This window comes from Haliotis rubra, unplaced genomic scaffold (assembly GCF_003918875.1).
Source record: "Haliotis rubra isolate DU_JTF1 unplaced genomic scaffold, ASM391887v1 Scf400, whole genome shotgun sequence".
NCBI lineage: Eukaryota > Metazoa > Mollusca > Gastropoda > Lepetellida > Haliotidae > Haliotis > Haliotis rubra.
This window is the reverse complement of record NW_025767081.1, coordinates 234,224-261,458: the sequence shown is the minus strand read 5'-3', so window position 1 is coordinate 261,458 and position 27,235 is coordinate 234,224. Positions and strand designations below refer to the sequence as shown.

The following is a 27,235-nucleotide window of genomic DNA, read 5'->3' as shown; positions in this document are numbered from 1 at the left end:
GCATGAATTCAGACATTGTCTGTGTCAAAGTAAGACAAGGCAAAACATTCTACGGATATTCAATCATAAATTCATCCAGATGGGACCCTGTTTTAGGTGAGGCCTTTTTGACTGGACACCAAACCATCTTATTTACGGCAAATGATGGTAAGAATTGTTTTTATAGATTCAATTTGAAGCTCAGTAGATAGCCAATTTCATTTTTGCCCACTTTGCAAAAGTATGAGCATGTTAATCCTGACTTAAGTAATAAAATAAAGCTTGTTATGAGTAGATTTGGCCATTCATTTTTGTTATTGTCTTGGGTAAAGTTCTATATAGCTGGTCAAAAAAAGATATAATAGGACTGGTTTGAACTTCCAGACTAAAACAACTAATCATCTTAGCTGCACTATCACAGAAGTATGATTGCTAAACAATGCTGAAAATATAAGTGATTGGGTTTTTTAAGACAAAAGATATGAATACATATTATTCACTATTTCTTATGAAGAGTGGTGATAAAATCTAGTGTTTCTCATTTCATTTCATTGGACCCCAAAAACAATATTTTCAAAAGTACTTTTATGTTTGGGTCTAAAGTTGTTTTGGGCCTATTAATTTGGACTTTGAAGTTAATACTGTAATAATTGTTCAAACAAGCCTGTCTTTCAGCATTTAAAGGGTTATGAGTAATTTCAGTCACCAATCTAAAAAATCATATCTTTAAATCAGATATGATACCTCTCTGTGTGAATATGAGGGGTCACCTTGACAGAAGATCATGTCCACAGACAGAACACTGAACTGTGACAATCCAAACCAAATGAAGGATGCATGGTTCATAAGCCAGTCAACTTTCTCAACCTTACGGGGTGAAATTGCTAAAGTGATCCAAAGCAATTGATGAATAAATTAGACAAACAATTCATTATTATGCTATTTGAACTCCTTGACTATATTCCTCTTCAAGATACAGAATTGAAATATCTGAATGCTTTTCTCACTTGTACTGACTGACTGAGTATGGTTTTACGCCGCTTTTAGCAATATTCCAGCAACATCCCGGCGGGGGACACCAGAAATGGGCTTCACACCTTGTACCCATGTGGGGATTCGAACCCGGGTCTTCGGCGTGACGAGTCAACGCTTTAACCACTAGGCTACTCCATCGCCCCTCTCACTTGTACTGAGAATTTAGAAGCCTACAAGATGATTTCACCTTACATGACATATGAAGGTGGCCCCAGATCTTCATGAAGCAAGGTATCACAGCAAGTTAATGATCTGAATTTAAAGTGATTGTGAACTATAGTTCCTATATACATTCTTATCATTAAAATATTATTGACAAAAACACTGTCAAAACAGCAGATGAAGTAAGTGGCCAAAAATGAAATATGACAGGAAAACAAAGCATCGGACCAAGAGGACCCTGGCAAGGCTGAACAGAGGTAAATGATAGACAACATGGAACACATGATAATAGCACTCTAAAATAAACACACTGAATGCTAGATATGAACACAAAACATTAAACTAAGCACACCAAAGATATGTTGAAGTCATTGATAAAAGAAGCTTGAATTAAGTTCTGGTAAACAATAGGGATGCCAAGATACATCGATACTTTTTCTAAGACGATACAATTATCGATACATTCAAAACTATCGATATTTAGTTTTGAAAGTATTGGTTTAAATATGTTTATGCATCATTTACATTTTGCAATTGTATCATGTTTTTTGATGTTATGAGAGTTATAATTGATTATTTTTCATGCACAAAGATGAGAAATTATAACTTTTTATTCTCTGAAAATAGAAAATGTTGATCTTTTCATGGACAATTATAAAATATGAAATATTAATGTGTTTAAAATGTAACTAAATTTACACAATAATGCCGCGAAAATAGGTATCATGATACATATAGAATCTTGACATGGGTATCATGATACGTATCGATTTATGAAACGTATGTATTGTGACATCCCTAGTAAACAAAATTGTTAACCTCCTACTTCCCACCATGAATGCATGTTGATAAGACTAAAGAATATGCCTTTACAAATTTTCAAAGGTGTTCTTCATTTTTAGAAGGCTTAGACAAGCAATATAATATATGGTAAATCATCTAAGAAATCTAATAATGATAAGCCAGTACCAAGTGCATTTGATTAGCAAAATTAAGTTATTTCTTTTTAAGATGAATTGATTCAATTGGATATTAACAACATTTAATTAAAGTGACAAGCCATGGGAAATTAGGCCCATCTAACACATAGCTAATATTCAGACATATATTATCAGGAACTGTCATGGCATGCTTTCACAAAAATATAATACTTTTCTGGAATCTCAATATGAAAGATGAACTTGAAAATTTTGATCCCAGTTTATCTGATGTGGAAAACAAGTAGTATTGGCTATGAAATCACACGATCAATGTTGCTTTGGTAATTGGAAAGTTGACAAAAATCAAACTCAAATTAAGTTTTCACACAAATTCCTCAAAGGAATGAATGAGTGCAGTCATCTCTCAACACAAATCATCTGTCAGGTTAGACATACAGGAAACTGCTGCACAGTTTGCAGATGGAACCAGGACTTCTCAAAGGAGGGGTTTATTATGAATTCACATTCGGTATGTTAAAAATTATGAAATTTCAGGTCAAGGGGTTGAATATTTTGGAGCATATTTAGATAATACAAAGGTATAACAAATTTAATGTCATTTAGGTCCATGAGATTTATTAATGTCTTTTCCCGAACCCTGGATCTTCCATACAAACATGACCAAGTGCAAGACCAATTGGTCCCTGGTTTCATGAAGCCAACAGTTTAACATAGACAGTTGAACAGGGCTGTGTGTCTGTGGTATTTTGATATACTGGGGGAAATGATTCAACTTAATATAAAGACAAAGACTGACTGACTGACTGAGTTTAGTTTTATGCCGCTTTTAGCAATATTCCAGCAATATCACAGCGGGGGACACGAGAAATGGGCTTAACACATTGTGCCCATGTGGGGAATCGAACCCGGGTCTTCGGCGTGACGAGCCAACGCTTTAACCACTAGGCTACCCCACCGCCCTTAAAGACAAAGAAAGGCATAAGATGACAGTCATAGCAGGAAAGAAGTGTTTGTATATTTAACTGCATTCTCAACTGTCTAGAGTATAGTATCTCCATTCTCTTACAATACCACTCTATGGACCCACTTGAACCACCTTATCAAACCGTTCTGATTCCTATTCAAATAACACAGCCGGTCAAATACCTATCAAATTACTCACACATGCAAGGACAATTCTGCGGTAAGTTATTCCAAATTGACATTGAGATGGTGATGCCACTTTCAATACAAAGCTATGGTAGTGAATGGGCATGGGTATTAATCATAATTGAATGGAGACCTACTTCCCTTGACAACTGAAGATGATCTAACATATTAGTCCCCCTGAATTTCAAGTTATAGCTTGGATGTACAGTGTTACATCTGATCAGATTCTTATTCAAGACCATTTGGTGAGCACTGGCACCTTAACCATTCTTCTCAACTTGAGAGGCAACTTAGAATGAAGGTTCAAGTTCCATCCTCATAACCCAAATCTGAAGGTGCTTATCATACACAGACTGTTACAACTCTGTTACAATTAGTGGTCTGAAGATCATGTCTAATTTGTGAAGAAGTGCCAAATCATATGTCCTTTCAATTAAATGTCTGCAAAGGTCTCCAAAACAATTTTTGTTAATTGTGAGGTGGACTAAACAAGTCACAATTTTGGACTTAAACAGGGGTAAAACTGGACTGACAAATCCCTTCTTTATCAGTGTTTTATCGACACTTTCTTCATGACCTTTCAGACCCAGATCTTGTGATACTTTTCTTTAATCTGTAAAGCAAACATGTTTTCAGCATGTCTAACATACTTTTGAGCATTCTCATCTAACCATAAACAGTCAATGAAAACATCCATCATTAAGGAAACCCTATAAGCAATACAAACCAAGACCCCTAAACTGTTTTGCAGAGGTGTAACTGTTACAGTCCAGACCAAACTTACTGCATATATTTTCCCACCTGATAAAATTTTGCATGATCTCATTCATTTTTGCATTACAGGTGGTTCTCCAATGTAGTTAACTGACACTACACAAGTTGTGTTAAATAAGCATCAGCTACACCACAAATGCCTCCAGATGCAACATCAGACAACAGGGATGAAAGCAGTGTTAGCATGTCAATGTCAATGTCCTGTCTATCTATGTGCAAAAATTTTGACCCATCAACCAATAATAGTACAATAAAAAAATGCAAGAATCAACTACAATTGAATATATAAATGTCTCTACTATATACTATGTACTACGGGTTAAATTGAGAACTGAGAATATTTCATATATATTGCCATATCTAATTGTGCATAACTATCATAGCTAGTCTAGCTGATGCTGTCTCTACTGCATGTGTTTCTCTGTAAGTACAGAACTTAGGTAGCGCCTCACTTCATATTTTGTTTACAAAAAAGCCTTTCCAATGCTGCAAGCGTTGATAAGAACATATGCTGGCATAGCGAGTGATGGGTCAGAATTTTAAATAGGTATCAAGCTACTATGATTCAAATTTGAACACAGGTTGTGCCAATCTGGTAGTGACCATGGATATACAATCACCATGGTAACCATATAAAATTAAATAATCAACCAACAGGTAAAAATGCATCTAACATTTCTTAAATAAATTTTCTCACAAAAAACAACAACTAACTCCCAAACATATTCACTCATCAACTGTAGATCACCCATATGTACAAATCATTATCTGTACCTTGTAATAGGTAGAAACTTCAAAACAACAACTATTATCATACTGAAGCATTGTACAAAACTGCTGGCACAAGACACACGTGTGTGATTATGTAGTGGTCAAGCACACTTCTCTCAAGCTATGGAAACATGACCGTGTAGAAATTAATTTATATTCTTATTGGCTAAACTGAGGATCTGATACAGCTGCCATCTACATGATGGTAAATGTGGTAGTCCTCAGACATTTTCTTTCTTACAAGTTATTTTCAAAGCCTTTTTACTGATACCAAGTGTCCGAAACATCTTTGGTCCTTCTCAGGAGCCCTAACTTGAAATAATGTGAGATCTTAGCAAAAGGTACACTAGGGACAAAAACATGAGGCTTCATGCACTATATCAAGGTCAGGATTCAAACCCTGATCCAGCCTCAGAAGTTCAACCTCATGGCTACTCCTACATCCCTGAGAATGATGTCCTTAGCTTCCAACAGTGACTGCATTAAAATTCTGTTTGTCTTAGTAATCATTATATACATATTCAGTTTTCCCTGCTAGTTACCATGGTTACAAGCTCAAACAATTCACAACTAGTGACATGTTTTAGTAAACACGTCACCAAAGCAGCAGGAACCAATAGTGGGGGACAGTAGAAAAATGTGAACTTCATATATTGTACTCACACTAACCCAGGCCTTGGATGTGACAAGAGTGTGTTTTAACCACAAAGTTACCCCACCAAACTTACTAATTACAAATAATCAATGTTTATTAAATATTCACATATCAGTATGACAGTTAGAATCAGACTTTACAGGGCTATCTCAACCACGGCCATGCTTCCATTCTAACACAAAGTATAATACCTCACCTGAGCACTATAGTGACCATTTGCTTATAAACATCATTACCATGGCAAAGTAAAACACTATTGTGCTGATATTTAATGCTCACACGTTAGAAATACACCCATTATATTATTTCATGAAATGGTAATGTTACAAAAAGATTGCTATCATATTCTCATCCTAGCTGTTCCGTATGTACAAGTTTCTCTGCGGACCATGGCCCCTCCACGTGCTTGTGATATGGAAAAGTTATCAAGCATTGCATGAAGATACTGACCACAATGCAACCAAGCACACATACACACATGGAAATATACAGATACAAATGTCAGTGAACACTCACACTTGCCAACACACACCCTGTACACACATGCAGTTATCCACTTAAACACACACATACACTTAGTTCACCTTACCAACTGATAATTTGGTTCCATTATCTGATATCAAAGCAGAGGCACTTGGCAAAATTGACGAAAGGAATATCAAAGTTTCAAGACTGGAATCAAACATCAAACACCCACTAGCCCAAAAGGTGATAACAAATATAAAAATGCCTCAGAAGCTTTAATCACTTTTAGTCTTTGGGATGCCTTTCAAATTAGGACTTGGGCTAGCCGGCTTTTGCCAACTTCTATCTCTGTTAGTGCTAGGATTGACCTCTAGTGGTGCACACTTAAGTACTAGTACTTTTTAAAACCATTTTAACTATTTTAGGTTTTAGAATATCTGTAATGCTATAACAACCTCATGCAAATTCGTCTTGACTGAAATTAGAATAAACTTGACTCTTATAATAATTCTTAGTGCATTTTAGTGTAATCACTTGGCATTTAGTCAGTTGACCTAACTGGACAAAACAAAACATCATTCATCTTAAATAATTCAAATGAGTTGCATTGTGAACTAAAGTTTATAACTTGCTCTGAAAATAGGGTATTATATACACAATTATTCATGGGAGGAATCACATTTTGAAAACCTTAATCAGACATGCCAAAATGATTTGTTTAAATGGAATTCCCACAACCAAATCGTCCAATTTCTATGAAACTTATTTCACTGCTAAATGACATTCTCATATCGATATGACTGTGATAGTAACACAGTGGGAATGTCTTACAAAGTGACACAGTCTCATCTCAAGCAAACACTCACACTCTCTCTATGCTACAAGATTATTTGTACAAAAACATCACAGCAAACCAGCCTAGGTGTCTTTCTTTTCCTCAGACCTGAAACACAGAGAGACACAGTTGAGGCGACAACGCAGTCAGATACATGTCTTACATTCTTTGTTCATAAAAGTTGTCTGATATGATGACGGTTGGTTGGTTGATTTGTTATTTAACACTTAACTCAGCAATATTCCAGCTATATGGTGACGGTCTGTAAATAATCGAGTCTGGACCAGACCATCCAGTGATCAACAGCATGAGCATCGATCTACACAATTGGGATACGATGACATGTCTCAACCAAGTCAGTGAGCCTGACCACCCGATCCCGTTAGTTGCCTTTTACGAAAAGCATGGGTTGTTGAACATCAATTGTAACCCAGATCTTCAATGGTTGATATGATGACAGTGTACTGACAAATCAAACCATCTATATACTGCAACTGAACAGAAAACTATCACTACCAACTTGAAAATATTCACAGTTAATTAATTTTTGTGAATGTAAATTCTGCACTCAGCCATATTCAAGCTTTAGGATCCTGTAAGTAATCAAACCTGGAAAACCCAGTGATTGATATCATGAGCAAAGTCCTATTCTGTCATCACAAAATGGCACACACAAGTCATCCAATCCATATGTCACCTCTTTTAACAAGCACACATTGGGTTACAGCATGATCTTTACAAAATAACATGTGTAAGTGACTAAAAGATTTTGAAAATACCTCTTTCAGTCTCACTACTGCCATTTGTTGGATGGAAGGAAGGTTACATTTAAGAACACACTGCCTATCCCAGAACTTACGTGTGAGTATTCTGGATTCCATTAACAGCTCGTTTCCGTGGCAATACAAATTTCTTGAGCAAAAAGTAGACAACAGGCCATCCAAGGAAGACAACATGACCAATGTAGTATATTGATGCATAGACCTGCCAAAGACATTTTGATGGTTATGACAACTATTTAAAATGGTAAAATAAAGTTCAATAAGAAGAAACATCCTAAAATAGGTACTCACCCATAAAAATACCGAAAACATTCGATCATGCCAGTTTTATGTAATGTTGTTGCATCACACAAAATAGAGTTAGCCTCCATTATGCAAATGAAAGTAGTGCATATTCTTACGTATCATTGGGCTGTTATTCGGCTTTTGTAATTCAGGGAATCGAACTACAAGGTTTCTAGACCAATGAAATTGCAGAAAACACACACTTTTGGTTTACAATGTTCATTCACCAGTATTTCATCGACATCACAGCTTTCCCCCCCGGACAGGTGGGTCCTGAGTAAGAGCTGTGTACCCATAGGATTACCTGAACCTGTCCTTTGTCACATGATGCATTTTTTAGTGACAATAGCATGTTTAAAAAATATTTGTCTCTAACATTAGCACTTCTCTTAATAAGTAACGATTCCTTGCGACTTTTAGAAGCATGAGTAAAAAAAAGCTTCAGTCAACTTTGTGTATGAACGATGAGATCATTTAGCACCTGTAACTAATTGTTTTTACCATGTTGTACCCAAATCTTTAGACCTACAAGAGGTATCTAGCTTGCGTCAGTGTATAGGGAGTCAGTACCCAGGTTGTAAATATTGACTTGTCCTAGCCCTAAATTTCTACACAATTCCAAGAAAACAAAGAGGCTAATCCAGCATAAACCGGACATACAAGGACAAAAAATACCCTAAAATGCACATATACTTGCCTTAGTCCATTTGGGTATAGTGAGAAGGCCAAAACCAACAAGGGCGTAAGACAGAGAGAAGGTGGTGATGATTTTGCTAATGCCCCACAGAACAATTTTGACGCTTGGCTGTTGCACAAAGTCCTTCAACTTGGGGCTCGCATCAACCATACTCCCAAGCTGCAACAAAAACAACCAGCCACATAATAAGAACTGGACATGATAAACATGTCAGGAAGAAATATGTCAGATTAAAACCAAACCTATACATTCACATGATGCAGCTGAAGACAGTCAATAACTCTTATTGCATGGCATGACGTTGCATCATAAAAAGGTCTTTCAAGATATTAATCGAAGTTTGCTGATTCCTCCTGGCACCACTTCTGTTACCAAGACAAGATGCCGCTGCCACCATTACCTGATTCTGTGTGTTGGTCATGAAGAACTCCAGCATGAAACACATGTAGTAGCCAGTGTGCAGTCCATGCCAGACAGCCAAGTACAGCAGAGTCACACCCTGAGACACAAACTTGTTGCCCAGAAACCTCAACCGCTTGAATATGTATCTGAAACAATGGTATTTCTGTAATTATTGTATTCAATGACAGTGTTTGCTGTGGGCATGTCTTAACCAATCAGAGTGGAACATATTTCAAGGAGTTGCTGATCAGTGAGTAAATTTGGAGACAGATCTGTTGTTTTTTCAGATTTGCAAGTGTTACCCAGTACAGTTCCATCTCCTATTCTTGCGGGTTTCCTTTTCTCGCGGTAAACATGTTTTCTGCCGATATCGCCAAAGGGCGACACCGAGCAGTTACTAGGAAGTGGCCCAAGTGTGCGAGTGATCAAAATCTTGCAATGTCATGAACATTGGTTTTATGCCAACTTGGACATATAACGTTTTCTTGCCCTTTCGGGCACGATTGCTCTTCCATACACTCAATAACATTACTTCCTCGTTATACCGCGAGAATGGGAGAAGCCTCATGTCGTCAATGGCGGATGGCATTGTTTATCACCAGGCTCACAAGTGGTAATTCACCTGATTGATCTAGCAGCTGATAGATGCAGATGTTAGAGGAGAAGGACCTTCACTTAAAACCAACAAGCATGCATATGATAAGAATTGTTTGTGTTACTTTTTCAGCCCATATCCGCAAGTACCGGAAGAATAGGAAATGCCTTCCTACTTGATGCCTATAAATATTATTTGGAACAGAGTGTTAGACAGTGGGTCAGTGGGTAAAATTACATTTTGGTTACATCTAACACTTACCAATCTGAGTGAGTGAGTGAGTGAGTTTAGTTTTATGCCACTTTTAGCAATATTCCAGCAATATCACAAAGTGAGGACACCAGAAATGGGCCTACACATTGTACCCATGTGGGGAATCGAACCAGGGTGTTCGGCATGACAAGCACACGCTACACCACCACTCACTTGCCAATCAGAAAACACTGTTGGTGTTAAATACAAAAGATACCAGTAATATTCGTTACATGACCATTCATGGCTGTGGGACACAGTGAAAAGATATTAAACAAGAATAGTATGTAAACCTAAGGACTTACTTGGACATCCACATGTTAGTGTTGATATTGAAGGACTGTATCATATGGTGGAATGTGACAGCACTCTCCAGCTTGGAGAGATTAACATTGGTACATCCGTCCCACGTGGCAATCCCGTTTTCATCTTTCCCATTGTAGCTCAGACCAGATATTATAATGCTGCCTTCCTGAAAACATAAACACATCTTGAAATACATCATGAAAACAATTCAGTATATATTGAGTCCAACACAGTTTGTCTCTATTCTTACGAACAGAATACTGAATTGTGACATGCAGCATATTCTTGGCAACATCAACCAATCATTGCATCTCAGGTATTACAAATAGAGTACTAAATCATTATTAAATGTTGAATACTATGTAACCTCTCTTAATCAAATAAATGATAGAAGATATATTTGTCTATTCAGATTACATGCACTTCCACTCAAGTGTAAATATTAGACTGACTGACTGACTGAGTTTGGTTTTACGCCGCTTTTAGCAATATTCCAGCAACATCACGCGGGAGACACCAGAAATGGGCTTCACACATTGTACCCATGTGGGGATTCGAACCCGGGCACTTTGGCGTGACGAGCCAACGCTTTAACCACTAGGCTACCCCACCGCCCCGTAAATATTAGAGGATTTATGTCTGGTACACATTAACGAAACTGTTGATAAAAGTTTCAGATTAATGATCGACAGATATATCACTGTCCATTGAATTTGGTGAAAAATATAAAGAACCAGCATGAAGAAAAGGGGGAGGAAAGAAAATTCAGTTGTTTGCATGGTCCTTGTAGTCTGTCTCATGATGCCTTTATAAAATTTGTTGTACACTGTTGACTGTTTTATTCCATCATAAGACATCCTAATGCCTTTGGTAATATAGTCGGGGGTGCTTCTTGAATTAACATGGCTTAAAGTTGGTCAAAACTCTCTTTCCTTTGCTCGGTTATTGGGTTCAGGAAAATTACTGCCCCATGTGATACATTCTCAAGCTAGCCCTGGGAATCATGTTTCATCTTTTCTTTGTAACCTGAATTTTTGGGAACAAAAGCCGGTACACCAAAAATATAATGCCCAGCAATATATGAGTATATACATCAGGACATGTTCAGCTTATTGCTATTGTTTATGGTGAGGTACAGGAAATATTACTTACTGCTAATAACCATGAACCAACATACTTCATGATAACAAGCTTCCCCCATATCAAAACATAGGCACATCTGGCGAGAAAATTAACATTCTGAAACAGAAAGTCAGGAAGGATTATAATACCACTCAAATATTTGCAGATTTATGAATAGAAAACACAATTAATTCAATATAAAATCACAAAATGCATTCGATGTCAAAGAGTACCAAGTAATGTTGAGCATACCTTCTTTAATGTAACTTTGTTACCTCTATCTTAAAAACTGTGATTTTGTTGTGTTCATTTGTCGTCCAATGCTTCAGACACAATATTCATGCTGTATCATGTCAGGTTGTACATAATTAAATCAGTGCAAAACAAACTTGCGGTTGATTCTTACTAGTATTCCAGAGTCAAACATAAAATTCTGAATACCAAAAGTCATCTGTCAGCTATTCTTATGGCCTTATGGTAATTTCTTTACAATGGGACTAATAATGTTTGCTTGGTTGGTTGTTTAATGCTGCACTCAGCAATATTCCAGCTATGTGGCAGTGATCTGTAAATAATCGAGTCGGGACCAGACAATCCAGTGATCAACAGCATGAATATGGATCTGGGATATGATGACATGTGTCAACCAAGTCAGGCGAGTCTGACCATCCAATCTTGTTAGTCGCCTTTTACGACAAGCATGGGGTGCTGAAGACCAATTCTAACCCAGATCTTTATGGGTAACTAATAATGACACGACACTCAAACACATCAAGAAATAAGAAGCCAGTGTATCAAGAGTAGCCACAAATAGTCGAAAAATTGCTGTAGAGACATAAACCAATATCTATTTGTTCATTCCAGTGAAGGTCCGGGTTAGAATGAACCTTCAGTAACCCATGCTTGTCGTAAGAGGCAACTAATGGGATCGGGTAGTCAGGCTCGCTGACTTGGTTGACACATGTCATCGGTTCCCAATTGCGCAGATCGATGGTCAAGCTGTTGATCACTGGATTGTCTGGTCCAGACTCGATTATTTACATACTGCCGCCATATAGCTGGAATATTGCAGAGTGCGGAATTAAACAAATCTCACTCACTCAGTCATTCATTTCAAGAGATCTGCTAAACTTCATAATTTTGCCAATATGCAATCTTTATTTGGATATGAGAAATAGAAGATCCTTAAACTAGAAGAACTTACCTCAAAGTCTAGAGATAATAAATAATCATCTGGTACTAGCAGATTGCCAGTCTGAAAAATAACTATATACACCAGTCCTAGTAGCAGTCTCTTTACTCCAGGGTACACGCTGAAACAGAAACAAGAATAATGGGGTGGGTGTCTTCACATGACAGCAACTTTGAGATTTGCTTATTTTCAAGAAGGCAAATAGAAGTGCACTTACAATTTTCTTACTGCTTAACTTGTGTTATTTATGGGATCATGATTGATGAGGTGGTTACAAAAACTGACCTGTGCTAAATTGACATGAATTTCCTTCATCTCACCATAAGATGCTTAAACAGTGTCCAAAACTTGGACTGGGATTACTGATTTTACATACATCACTTTCAAGATTGCAAATGAACAGCCAGACTACAATTTCTTCCCACATCCCTAGGGGGGCAGATAATTGTGTGTTAGTGGTTTTATGTGTAGACTGGCAAGAGAAAGGCGGAAGAAATCGACTGGTGTGTGGGTAATCCCCAAATGTAGGCTGTCACCTAATTTGAAGACATTGGGTTCAACAGTTCATGAGATACCGCCTTTACAAGAATTGGGACGTATGTATGGACGTCGCTGAATACACAGTCCCCTGTTCCGCATTGCGGTGAGGGACAATAAGTCGCCTGAATGTAATTAACTTCAATAAATCTTTAAGTTTTAACATTGATAAAGAACACTACCAGCTAACAAAACATGAGATCTTGAATATTTCTATAATCGTTACAGGGGCCAAATACACAATTTACACAATATTTCTCTTTCACAATTTCTTTGTTTTATAGCTGTCAAAGAATACAGTGTGATACATAAAATCTTCTACAACAACTCTTTCATAGTCGACATAATGCTTGACCATAAGCGTGGTGACAGGAAACAGGGAAAATGAACATTTGCATACCTATCGGGAGGCTCCTCTTTTGTTTTTTGAAAAGCACCGTCTATGAAGTCGAGGTATCTCCGCATAGAAAACTGAAACAAATTCAAGATGGATAACCATAGAAGACCACACTGTGTTAGCTGCTTAAATTTTGAAATAAAAATACATTAAAACAGGAACATTCACAAGGGACAGAGGAGCTGTAATTCTCAGCATCAAGTAGGTTATTCTATGCATAATTTGTTTTTAGAGAAACCAACACACATGAAATGTCAATCCTTAAGTGAGTGAGTGGTATTTTACGCCCTTTTCTTGCAATATTCCAGCAATAGCAAGAAATAAGCTTCACACATTGTACCCATATGGGGAATCAACCCTGAGTCTTTGGCATGAAGAGCAAATACTTTAACCACAAGGTTAACCCACCGCCCCATCAACCCTCAAGTGAAACTTCACTGTTCATGTAGTGTAATCAGTTTGAGAAGTCAGGAACTATCTGAGATGTCATGTCATATTTTTCTAAACACCGAAGAACTGTCCGTTCATATGTTTCAGCTGAGCAATCAATATTAAGTACTGATGATGTGATTGAGTTCAACAAAACTTCAAACAGTATTTTAGTTATGTCATGGCTGGACAGCGTCATGTTAGACATGTCAGATTAAGTTCAAAATGATACACCCCTAGATGTTGACCTCTGGTAGGGTGCTGATAAACCTTGTAACATGCATGTTACTTTCAAGCATGTGTAAGGGAAGTAACTCTTCACTGCAAAATGTGGGGTTTCAGATAACCATTCATCACAAACTGAAAGTTTCATAGGAATATAGAAGCTAAATTATCTTACCTCACACATAATGTAATTTTTAGAGTAAAATTGATATTTTATACTTATCCTGACTCATGCTCTTTTGCTTGTCTTCTTCTTCTTGCGAACATCGTGGAACACTTGTATCTCCCTAATTGAAGTTCCCTTCAATAAAGAAATCACTAATTAGTACTCACGAGTTACCTGCCCTCCACAAGCTCGGGAACGAGGGCGCCACCTCCACTCATGTGCCTCACTCTCTCCTCATATACTGAGCCCAACATTTGAATTTACAGGGAAATCCAAAGTGTTATGTGGGGAGGATGGGAGGGCTTACCTCATGAGTCAGGATAAGTATAAAATATCAATTTTACTCTAAAAATTACATATTTTTCCTTATCCTGACTCATGCTCTTTACTTGTAGAATCCTACTGAAAAGGAGGTGGGAATATATAATACTTTGGATTTTAATAATTAGTGATTTGAACTGTGATGATTGTAATAACCCTATGGGAACTTCATAAAGGCACTGAACTGATGAATTCCTGCTGCTAACTTATCAGCTGCCATATAAAGGTTATTACAATTTACTTATTATGATAAAGTATATATAACATTAATACAATGCTTAAGACTAATAGACTTAAGCTTGTTAATATGATAGTATAAACTCCTTAGAGTTTGTTAGCTAAAATACTTTATGATATAAACATAGTACTAAGCTTAAGATATGATTAAACTTAAGCTAAATATATAATAGCAAAACTCCTTAAAGTTTATAGCTAATATACTTTATAATGTAACCATAATGCTTAAGATCTGATGAAACTTAAGCCAAATATATAATAGCAAAACTCTTTAGAGTTTGTTAGCTAATATACTTATATGATATAAACATAGTGCTGAGCTTAAGATATGAATAAGCTTAAGCTACATATATAATAGCAAAAACTCTGTAGAGTTTGTTAGCTAATATATTTTTACGATATGAGTATAGTACTGTGCTTAAGATATAATTAACTTAAGCTACATATACAATAGCCAAAAACTCTGTAGAGTTTATTAGCTAATAGATTTATAATGTAACCATAGTACTGAGCTTAAGATATGATTAAACTTAAGCTAAATATATAATAGCAAAAAACTCCTTAGAGTTTATTAACTAATATACTTTTATGATATAAACATAGTACTGAGCTTAAGATATGATTAAACTTAAGCTATATATATAATAGCAAAACTCCGTAGAGTTTGTTAGCTAATACATTTTATAATGTAACCATACTGCTTAAGATATGATGAAACTTAAGCTAAATATATAATAGCAAAAAAGTTTGTTAGCTAATATACTTATATGATATAAACATAGTATTGAGCTTAAGATATGAAGGAAAACCTTAAGCTACATATATAATAGCAAAACTCCGTGAGTTTGTTAGCTAATACATGTTATAATGTAAACATAAAGCTTAAGATATGATGAAACTTAAGCCAAATATATAATAGCAAAAACTCTTTAGAGTTTGTTAGATACTTATATGATATAAACATAGTGCTGAGCTTAAGATATGAATAAGCTTAAGCTACATATATAATAGCAAAAACTCTGTAGAGTTTGTTAGCTAATATATTTTTACGATATGAGTATAGTACTGTGCTTAAGATATAATTAACTTAAGCTACATATATTAATAGCCAAAAAACTCTGTAGAGTTTATTAGCTAATAGATTTATAATGTAACCATAGTACTGAGCTTAAGATATGATTAAACTTAAGCTAAATATATAATAACAAAAAAACTCCTTAGAGTTTATTAACTAATATACTTTTATGATATAAACATAGTACTGAGCTTAAGATATGATTAAACTTAAGCTATATATATAATAGCAAAACTCCGTAGAGTTTGTTAGCTAATACATTTTATAATGTAACCATACTGCTTAAGATATGATGAAACTTAAGCTAAATATATAATAGCAAAAAAGTTTGTTAGCTAATATACTTATATGATATAAACATAGTATTGAGCTTAAGATATGAAGGAAACCTTAAGCTACATATATAATAGCAAAAACTCCGTAGAGTTTGTTAGCTAATACATGTTATAATGTAACCATAAAGCTTAAGATATGATGAAACTTAAGCCAAATATATAATAGCAAAAACTCTTTAGAGTTTGTTAGCTAATATACCTATATGATATAAACATAGTACTGCGCTTAAGATATGAATAAGCTTAAGCTACATATATAATAGCAAAAACTCCGTAAAGTTTGTTTGCTAATACATGTTATAATGTAACCATAATGCTTAAGATATGATGAAACTTAAGCCAAATATATAATAGCAAAAACTCTTTAGAGTTTGTTAGCTAATATACTTATATGATATAAACATAGTACTGAGCTTAAGATATGAATAAGCTTAAGCTACCTATATAATAGCAAAAACTCCATAGAGTTTGTTAGCTAATATATTTTTACAATATGAGTATAGTACTATGCTTAAGATATAATTAACTTAAGCTACGTATATAATAGCCAAAAACTCTGTAGAGTTTGTTAGCTAATGCATTTATAATGTAACCATAGTACTACGGTTCACTTAAGATATGATTAACTTAAGGTAAATATATAATAACAAACTCCGTAGAGTTGTTAACTTATATATTGTATGATGTAATAACCATAGTACTGAGCTTAAGATGATAAAAAGAACTTAAGCAAAATATATATAGCATGTAGCTATTTAGTACTGTTATAAGATAAGTAGAAATCTGTAAGATTGACTTATCTTCTCCGAGGAACTGTCAACTGTTGTGCGAGGACCATGGGCAACCACCATATCGGATCTCCAGAAATAAACCCTCCATTATTTCAATAACACTTGTGTAGATCAATTGTAGAAGTTAACGCTCTAATATCATGAGTATTAGAAGCTCATGGAGGGTCGGGTCCTGCAGTCTTGTAGGCACGTAGTATGACAGTTCTGATCCAAAAGGAGATAGTAGTACGTGAGACTTCAGTCTGCGTAACTTGATGATAGAGGAAATAATCTGTTGCATTTTTCCCTCCTGTTTGGTTCGGTGGAGATATATTTACAGTGCTCTTACTGGCCATCGTGATAGAATCATCGTATCATGGAGTCCAAGTATATCATCAAAGCGTGTTCATAAACCTCACTTGTGAGGTGTTGGAGCACTATATTCAGATCCCCAAGTTGGAGCGCGTGAAACTTCCGTTTTAATCCTCCAATCAGAAAGCTTAAGTAGGTTTACTAACCATCTAGTTGTGTTAGTAGCTTGATGATGAAATTCAGCTGTAGTCTGAGACGCTGTGGATTTGGATCCACTTGTATCCCGTCGTCTAGGTAAATTTGCTGCGAAGTCCTTGACGATGTAGGTGCACAACCAGGTGTGACTGTCCTCGTTGAACTTTATGTAAAATCGCCTGACCGTGCCCTCGTCCTAAACTTGACAGGGGAGGTCTCTAACCTCAAGAAGGCAGCCCAATCATGAAGGTTCAGATTAACTGGACTGTAAGGAGGCTTGCTCGTTCACTGATATATAGTTGTCACTTGTAACCTAAGTCTTGAACTGTGAACTAAGATCGACCTCTGCGTAGGTCGTTGTCCATCGCGGTCCAATCAGAACAAGGCATTTTGATTCTGTAGAATACCCACGCTGTGATGTCACCGGTGTAGCAGGAAAAGAACCTTGTATAATATCGTGCCGTCGTTGATATTAGAATAATCGTCGGTCTTCACCGTAGCTTCCCGAAGTTACCCGAGTGACCACGTGTTTCGAGGGTTAATGGTAAACGCGCGAAACCTCCGGCGCGAAAATACCTCGCTCTGTAATATTAATGCTGGGTAGGTTATTTTCCTGGCTGTCGTGAAAGTAACTTCAGTTTTGAATATAATTCCGACTTCCTTATATAAAGGTACAATAAACTTGCCAGTTGTCAGCTTGTAGACTGTATACATGAATGTATCGTCATAATTGTAGAATTAAAGCTGAACTTGTTGTACATATTTCTTCTCGTATCGTAGTCCGGGATTGCATATCTAGCAATCTATACGGAAAAGTTGATTCCTGTGAAGATCTATGAAACGTCGTTGACTAATTAATACAGCGACGTTCTGTGTTGTAAATAGCCTGTGCAATTGTCTTCGCGTAGGCTTATAGACGGCATATGGCATACAGTTGATAGACAACTTATGCGATGTCTTGAACGGACTGACGAGTGGCTATATATGACGAGTGGCTAGTATATGGAGACCTTGGAGGAGACTTCCTCGGTGAACGCCGGAGACTTCGCGAAGCTCTCGAAGTATCCCTTCTAGATCTTCTGGGTGAAGTAGACTTGAGCCACTTAGCCTTCGCGACCTTCGCGAAGGTATCGAGTCAGAGCCCAATCAGTATATATATATGAGCGCTTGCTTCGCGAACGACCTCTGTGCTCAACAGGGTGTGGGGTCGGCGAAAGCGCTACTCCTCCGCGACGTCCCTTGCAACTGGTGAGGCTCTAGCTCCTTCGCGGAGGCGGCCTGGGACCTCCTTAGCGAAGTGTCTAGAGTCCGATCAATATATGAGCGCTTGCTTCACGGTGTGGTTCTTGCTGGTTCTGCATAAGTAGGGCCGAGTAGATCATCCTATCATCTTCAGAAGTCGTGTCACGAAATCTGGTGATAAGAGTCTCATTGATCGTTCTAGATCTATTAAGGCCAAAGAACATACACCTCGTCATGGTGTGGCGTTTGAACTTTCATGGCTTTATGGCAGGCTGTGTCCAAATTCTGTGGCACCGCAGCAATCGGGTCGATCGGAGGTAAGGTGATGGCGTCTGCATCGTCCTCCTTCATCAGGTAAGTATGCGCCGAGTTACCACTCTTGGAAGGTGAAGAAAGGTCTAGGTTGTCAACCATCCAATAACGTATCTCAGCGTCTGAGAAAATTGATGCCTCCATCATCTTCTACCACGGGATCGCTGATGAGAGGTTGATGCTCTTCAGATGGTGGACTGTGTGCTTCTACCACTGTACCGGGTGTCTGTGAAGACTTGTATGGTGACCTGCGAGGAGATCGACGTGGTGATGTACGAGGAGATCGGCGCGGTGAACGGCGAGGTGATCGGCATGGAGAATGGCGAGGGGAGCGTTTTGGTGAACGTCCTGACTATCTGCGTCTATGGGTTGACCTTCGCGGAGATCTGTGAGGTGAATGTTGATAGCTTCGCGAAGCTCTTGTGGAATCCCTCGATGTCCTTCTGGACGAAGATGATTTGGAGCCTGATAAAGGTGCCCTTCGCGAAGGCCTTAGCAAAGCTTCCTCTGCGTCCGGTCGTGAGGAACGGCGACTTGACCTTCGCGAAGGCTTTCATGAAGTCTGGTGGTCTGAGTCCGAATCTAAGGATGAAGCCGAGGTAGGTGATGATCTATCAAGCCTTCGCGAAGGCTGTACATCTTGGTCCTTCGACGAGGTGGTCTGTGACTTTCTTCGCGAAGGTGGCTTTGTCGTAGCCGCTACGTTGATGGGGGGTCCCTCAGGGATGTCGTCTACGTTGGAGCCTTCGCGAAGGCCTTCGCGAAAGGCTGTACATCTGGGTCCTTCGTCAAGGTGGTCTGTGACTTTCTTCGCGAAGGTGGCTTCGTCGTGGCCGCTACGTTGACGGGGGGTCCCTCTGGGATGTCGTCTACCTTGGAGCCTTCGCGAAGGCTCAGGTCCTGGGCTGATCTTCATGATTTGCCGCATCAGGTCGTCTGGGACGGTCTGCGACGATGTAGTCGGTGCCCTCTCTGCGATGTTAGCGACGGGGCCCTCAGGAAGATCGTCCGACATCAGTGTAGACACATCAGGCTGCATGGCGATCTGTGCTGACGTCACTGTTGCCGACACCGGTCGTCTCTTGTGGCGTAGATCGGGGATGATGATCGGCTGATCATCGTAGAGGCCCAGTTCAGCGGCTGGAACAATCTCGGTTGAGAAAGTCCTAGTAGACTTCGTTGATTTCCCCTCAGAGGTCGACGCTGCCCTCGGGGTGCGAAGTCTGCGTTGAGATGAAGTAGAAGCCCTCTAGTCTTCGGCTGCGACGACGGGATGTCTGGGAAAACAGGACGCTTCTTGGAGACGGCGGACTAAGTCCCACGCCTCTCCACCACTCTAGCGGAACACCAGAAGGGAGGGGGGTCGACCAACAGCAGTAGACTGGCGAGGGGTTCAGGTGTATCAGTCATGGCTAGACTCTGTCTTACGCGACCTATCTGCTGTGCGTCTCAAACGCAAAGTAAATATTTATTAAAGGCAGAATTAGATAAATTAGTACAGCAACTGCAGCGTGAATAACTTGAACATGGCGCAGTACAGCTATGGCATATTAAATGCGGATCAGCAGCAGAAAAAACGTAATCTGCAAACAGTACAGATTTTCATCAACCTAATCCACTGAACAAACACGGCGTCCCGTGAATAAACAGTACAAACACGACTAAATATCAATATATAATTGTTGAAGGATACTAGCTAAACCTCTATAGATGCCTATACGAGGTAACTAACTAAATATAATCAAAGGATATAGTGTGTCGGGAGACACAGGCGCTCTCACGTCCAGCTCACTGGGCGAAGGAGAGAGTGAGGCACATGGGTGGAGGTGGCGCCCTCGTTCCCGCGCTTGTGGAGGGCAGGTAACTCGTGAGTACTAATTAGTGATTTCTTTATTGAAGGGAACTTCAATTAGGGAGATACAAGTGTTCCACTATGTTCGCAAGAAGAAGAAGACAAGCAAAAGAGCATGAGTCAGGATAAGGAAAAATAATGTTGCTTTCAGATTGGCTGAGCACTCTTCTATTATTTTCAATGTACCCCGCTTACAAGCGAGTATCATTTCAATGTACCCCGCTGTCAATGGCAACTCATTTGGTACTTCGTGGTAGTAATTCCTTATCTCGAATAACATTGAATCACGTATGATCTAAGTAAATTACCGATGTTTTGCGAATGCAAATCGATGGAAGGGAGATAACTCTAAATGTTTTTCTTGTCAGCAAAATCTAGCGAAGGCTACAAAAGATTTGTATGCTTCAAACAATTAAAAATTAACATTAAGGTGTACGGTAAGATAATTACGTTGTTCACTGGTCCCTCAGGGCCCATGGGTTGATGTAGGTACCCATGGCTCCCTCGTGACCAGTGAACAACTTACAATGTACCTAGAAGTATCAGACAGTTGTTACACACAATCATTCAACCCTTGTAGGTAAATCTACCACACTTATGATTACTGACTTACTTGTGGTCCTATGAGGAATCCTCCAAAATAGTAACAATGACCAAAAATTTCTAACAATGATGGTGTTTTTTCTAACGCTGTCTGTGCTTGGTCGGGTGTCAACTCCTCCTGAAACATCAACATGTTTTCTTTGTCAATAACAACACATATAAAGCTCTCTATTTGAATCAAGCAAATTGAAATTGCCGACGTGCATTATCTGTGAGGTTGACATCAGTATGGGATGAAGGTTTGCTTTACACACTGACAAATACACAGTGTGTGTACCATGTCACATCACTTGCAGTACCCTTGTCAATGGGAAATTTACAATTCAAGCTAATTTTTCTGCTGTTTTGCAGCAAAGGAATATGAGGGAGTGAGGGAGTGAGTGGGTATGGTTTTACGTCGCTTTGAGCAATATTCCAGCAATATCACGGCGGGGGACACCACAAAAGAGCTTCACACATTGTGCTTGTAGGTACTGAAATATGTATGGAAAGTTCAGATAAGACTCTTCCTCAATGGTTGTGTATAAAAAGACATCAGTGCTGTGGGCATTTTGGACATTACTACAGTGTATGTCCAAAATGTCTATACAATCCAAGAACAGGAGGACCTGTGATTTATTAGCAGTAAACATCAGTCCCAGTATTATATAAAATTATGCTTTTAGCAACGTGAGTGAGTGGGTGAGTGAGTGAGTGGGTGAGTTTACACTGCTTTTAGCAATATTCCAGCAATGGCAGGGGAAATGAGAAATGGGCTTCACACATTGTACCCATGTGGGAAATCGAACCCTGGTCTTCAGCATGATGAGCAGAAACTTTTAACAGCTAGGCTAACCCACCGCCCTTACAGCGTTCAGATGATCTTCCAAAATCGCAATCATCACAACACTCCTTGCAAACTGACATTTGGTTCCCACCTCAGGACTGTTAAGTCTAATGACAATGTGTACAAGGAAGCCATGTTACACAATGACATGGAGATAGCCTCACCTTCTGTTTCCGGCGTCCATCATACACATCAAATATAATACTTGTAAGGCGGAGTGTCAGCACACAGTGGGGCATGGTCCACATGATCTGGTAGTCATCTGTCTCCACCTTGTAATACCCAGCCATCAGGTAAAACTGTAACCATAGCAACAGGTATTGCATTTGAATGTTGATCTCAACAATTTACACCATAAGAAAAAGGAAGATTTTTTACTAGAAATTGCTACATAGCATTGAGTTCATTTTACATCCATGTTGTAAACATAATTTGTGATGCAATATGAAATGGAGTTATACATCGCATTCCAACTTATCGCACTTACACGGCAATATGTGTGCGATTGACTGCTTGCACAAGTCTCCATTGTGATACCTTGTCACAGTGAAACATGGATTCCAACTCACACACACTTCACTGTGCAACCACTCTTTGTTTTATCCCCTGAATGCAGAGTGCCAGTCAGGGTATCAACAAGTACCATTTTGTAACATCTTTTGATATGACATGTACTGCAGACTTTCTGCACTCCTGCAAATGCTCTGTGTAGTTAGTACACTGAGTGAAGACTGGAAACAGGAACATTGTTTACTCAGACTTCATTACCTAATATATTGCAGTAGTCCAAGACATGGTCTGATGATTTCTGCTTGTCTCAAACTACAGATAACTCTATCATTGAAGGTCCTGAGGACTTCAAGTATAAGTCTGTCTGACACCGTACCCTGCAATATTTAAGCTACATGCCCGCAATCCCATGAATTGTAGTCTGAGACTAGTGATTGATGTTATGAGCAATGTCCCACACTGTCAAACAAGCCACTGAGCTTGGCCACCCTATGCATTCGCCTGTAATGACAAGAATAGGTTACTGATAATGTTCCCTGACCTAGAATCTCCATGAAGGGCCAAATTTGGAGGATTTTTCGGATAAATGCAATAGTAATAACTTCTCATCTATGGCCATGACACACAATGGAACCACGCTTGACAAAACGTTTTAACTAGTGTACATATTTTTATTCAAACTCTGGGGAAATATTGTGCTAATGTTAACCTATTTCCCCATAATTCTACCACTCGCCCTAAAAGAAATAGAATCTGCTGACATTTTCAAAATTGCCCTCAAAACCCATCTTTCAAACTCTCTTTTCCATAGACATTGTCTACAATCTTTTCTCTTTATAGCGCCATTGAGCAATATCGTTTGGAAATAGGCACTCTATAAATCAATTATTATTATTAATTACTGAAGTAATGTCTACTCACTGTGTTAAAAATAAACGCCAAGGCCACAGACAGCGCTGTTCCCGGGATGAGGCAGAGAATGACATAGTCAACCAGGATATTGACAAGCGAGTGAGTGACAGCATCACCTGCAAACAAAACATCTGTATCTCAAAACTACACACAGATACACTACACATGTCCACAAAACGTAAGGACCAAATGAATTCTTCAGTTGTGATGAAGGTTTAAGTTCAGGCTGCATGGGGTTTCATGGATAACTGTAAACAAGAGAAGAAGCTCAATAGCACTGTTGCTCACTCACTTGGTATATTCAAGTAGAGTAAACATTTTTTTAAGACTGAGTGAACTGAACAATTTTCCAATCTTATCATCTGTGTTAACCAGCTTATGTGGGAGAAAGGCAAGTGTAATAAAAGGTTTTAGAAGATTAGTGAGAGAGAGTTTATTTTGCATAATGGCCTCACTTTGGTGAAATCATCCTCTATTTCTCCAGGGCTCTTTTTTTGGTAAACCTACACTAATTCGTGCTTCTCGGGGCCTATCCTTAATTTTCATACACATTTTACAAACCAATCAAGCAGAGACATGGAAAAAGGAAACTGTTAAGGAGGGTTACTCATATTGCACATAAATCAAAGACAAACACAGTCTTATTTCACAAGAAGACATCATTTCTATCAAAAGAGATTTTGAGAGCTTTTGTTTATGTGTCAGTCAGGTTTCAATGTTTCATTTCTCTCAAACACAATCACAATTGATAGGACTAGCTGCCATGTTGTTCATATTGCCAGCCAAACAGGGGATGAGACTGATTTATATGTTGACTTCACATTCTAATCGGTGTTAGAACAAGTAGTGTAGCCAAAAGGAAATCAAGGGCAGATAATTTGAAATTGTGGGAACAACAGGTATATCCAAGGGTTAGTGTAGGTTTACCAAAATGAGAGCCCTGCAGAAATTGAGGATGTGATCAGTTAACAGGTTAATCAGGTATTTTCAATGGTAAAAAGTTGGTTGTAGCACTGATGTTTGCCGCATGATTTTATGTTCGGATCATGTTCTGAATGGATGCAGGTGTCCTCAAACAAGAAGCCTTCTGTCTAAATCCTGAAGTAAATGGTTATTTCTGCTTAATCATCTTATTATCTCTTTCAAAACATGACGACGATAAAAAATTGGCATCAGTGTCGATTATTGATATCTAACTTATCCACAGCACCTGACAATGGCAATACATCTCAGGATGTATCTCCAATACTCACCGAAATTGAAGTAACAGAGAACAAGGCCACAGACAGTGAAGAAGATGTGTTTGACTGGAGCAGGTTGAAGGATGATCCAGCGCCGATACAGGAAGGCTAGGGGGTAGCCTGAAAATTAAACTGACTTTGTCAAGGTACAAGAAAGAGATCTCACTGAAGCCTGGTCAACATGACTCTCCCCAATCCAAACCCAATGTGAGAGGTTAACAGGGTAAACATTCAAATTTCAGGGGGGTGCTTGCATTTTCACTTCAGATCACTCGTTCATTTTTTCCCCAACAGGCATTAATACTTGTATATTTTTAAAACACATTAAAATGACAAACCATATCTTTCAGACACTTTAATGTAGGCCTAGTTACTTCTTAACTGCAAAGCGTGTGTAAGATTACATGTTATTTTTGCAGAAAAAAATTTGTGACATTTTCTTTCAACAAAAATATATTAGCGCAGGTCAAAGTTAGCTTGTAATTAAAATATTCCACAAACAGGAACACAAATATGACTGGTTTCAAAATGTATTATTACTAAAAAAGATTAAACAAAGTGATATAAAATGACTCATTTGATGTACATGTTTACTTCCTGTTTATCTACGTCCAATATGACCTGCTCATCCCTATCCAGCGTTTAGCTATCCTGGCCATGTGCATATAATCAGATACTTGCAGGAAACCTATCGTGTGTGTGTTGTTGATTTGAAACCTCAAAATCTATATTGCAGTTGCATCTGTTAGCAAGGTTAGCATTCATTTCAAGAGAATGATCAAGAGATCTTACACCAACAATGATGTATCTCGCATATTTATAATATTCCAAGATTATTGGTACAGATCGGACATGTGAACAGGTTAGTTGGCAACGAATAAAAACACAAATTTGAGCAATATATGGGATATTAATAACAATAATTCAGGGTTTGAACAGAAACATAAGTCCACTAGTTCAGTAACATTTTCTTGCAAGCAACCACTTTTCTGTTTAGTTAATGTCAACCATGCGGAAGATCATTGCTGTGTAGTGGTGAAACGGTACGCCCTTACCACGGTACGGTGCGAAATACGGTACAAGGCCTTCGGACGGTACGAAACCCGAAAATACCGAATTTTTGGATTGCATTACAGTATACCGAACCGAAGGCAAAATACCGCAGTTCTACTTATACCGCAGTATACCATTTCACCCCTATTGCTGTGGACTGGTCAAAATAACAACTTCTAACCATGAGTGGTCTATGATAAAATGAGTATGGTGCACAACAATCCATGTAATATGATGACACATAATCCACAAAGTTATCTTAGCACTACGACTGTCATAAACCTACGTTACAATCATCCTAGCACTGAGATCACTTTGAGGCACAGCCTATGTCACACGGATATAGAACTGCATATCATAGGGCTGTTACACAAGCAGTCTGAATCATATTCCCTGAACTGCAATTTTTCCTTCAGTCTAGCCTTCCCTGCAATGCAAAATCCCCAAATGAAGCAAATCTAGATTTCCTCAAGTAACTGGTTCTGAATTTCCAATCTCACTGGAACTCCTTTTCATTTTAAATGGGATTATTTGTTACTATAAAAATTACATATATTCAGAGACTAAGTGTACGTCTATTAAACAAGGGACAGACTGCTTCAGGAGACATTCTGATATTTTCCTTGCCAAAAGACAGCCATGGCCCAAGTCAGGTTAATTTAGCCTATCTTCGAGACATTATGGGCCAAATTATACATTGCAAGGTGTCAGTGTTGTTCCAAACCATGCAACGTTATTCATTCAGTTTCAAGCAGTAACTGACCGCCTCCATGGTGTAGTGGTTAGCGTGTCCTCCCGGAGAGCGGGAGGTCGCGGGTTCGATCCCCGACCGCGTCATACCAAAAGACGTTGAAATATGGTACTTGTTGGTCCCTGCCTGGCGTTGGCATTAATGGGTACAACAAGGACTGGTCCGCTCGGAGTCAGTATAATGTGTCTGAGTGGGGTATGCATGCTTCACTGCGGCATGGTATCTCAGTGGGCTAGCACTATAAAACCAGCTTCAGTCTGGGCTAGTACAAGCAGCCGCACATACATATACACATGCATGCACTTTGTCATATGAGCGAAATATTCTCAAGCACGATGTTAAACCCAATTTCACCTCATCTCACCTCAAGTAGTAACTACAATGTCATGCACTGACACCTCAGTACAACGTAACACATCAGAAACATCTTCTCATGCTTCAGATATAACCAGTCATGCAGTTATCAAAACATAGCTCTTTACATATGTTCTGTTTTTTTATGGTAGCTATTGTGTAAAGTGGTGGCTGAATTTAA

The 27,235-nt window shown here is 38.4% G+C and overlaps 1 protein-coding gene across 1 annotated transcript in view; it reads right to left on the bottom strand.

Moving 5' to 3' along the window:
* Positions 1–4,973: 4,973 nt before the first annotated feature.
* LOC124287443 (lysophospholipid acyltransferase 5-like) overlaps positions 4,974–27,235 on the bottom strand; it is a 39,201-nt gene continuing 16,939 nt past the window's right edge. Inside the window, exons 2-13 of the mRNA XM_046723995.1 lie at positions 24,909–25,016; positions 23,665–23,771; positions 22,398–22,532; positions 21,418–21,525; positions 13,337–13,407; positions 12,412–12,520; positions 11,238–11,324; positions 10,085–10,251; positions 8,931–9,078; positions 8,531–8,689; positions 7,626–7,750; positions 4,974–6,874 (exon numbers count right to left, since the gene is read on the bottom strand). Of these exons, the coding sequence (XP_046579951.1) occupies positions 6,850–6,874; positions 7,626–7,750; positions 8,531–8,689; positions 8,931–9,078; positions 10,085–10,251; positions 11,238–11,324; positions 12,412–12,520; positions 13,337–13,407; positions 21,418–21,525; positions 22,398–22,532; positions 23,665–23,771; positions 24,909–25,016 (1,349 nt within the window). The 3' untranslated portion in view covers positions 4,974–6,849. The remainder of the gene's footprint in view (positions 6,875–7,625; positions 7,751–8,530; positions 8,690–8,930; positions 9,079–10,084; positions 10,252–11,237; positions 11,325–12,411; positions 12,521–13,336; positions 13,408–21,417; positions 21,526–22,397; positions 22,533–23,664; positions 23,772–24,908; positions 25,017–27,235) is intronic.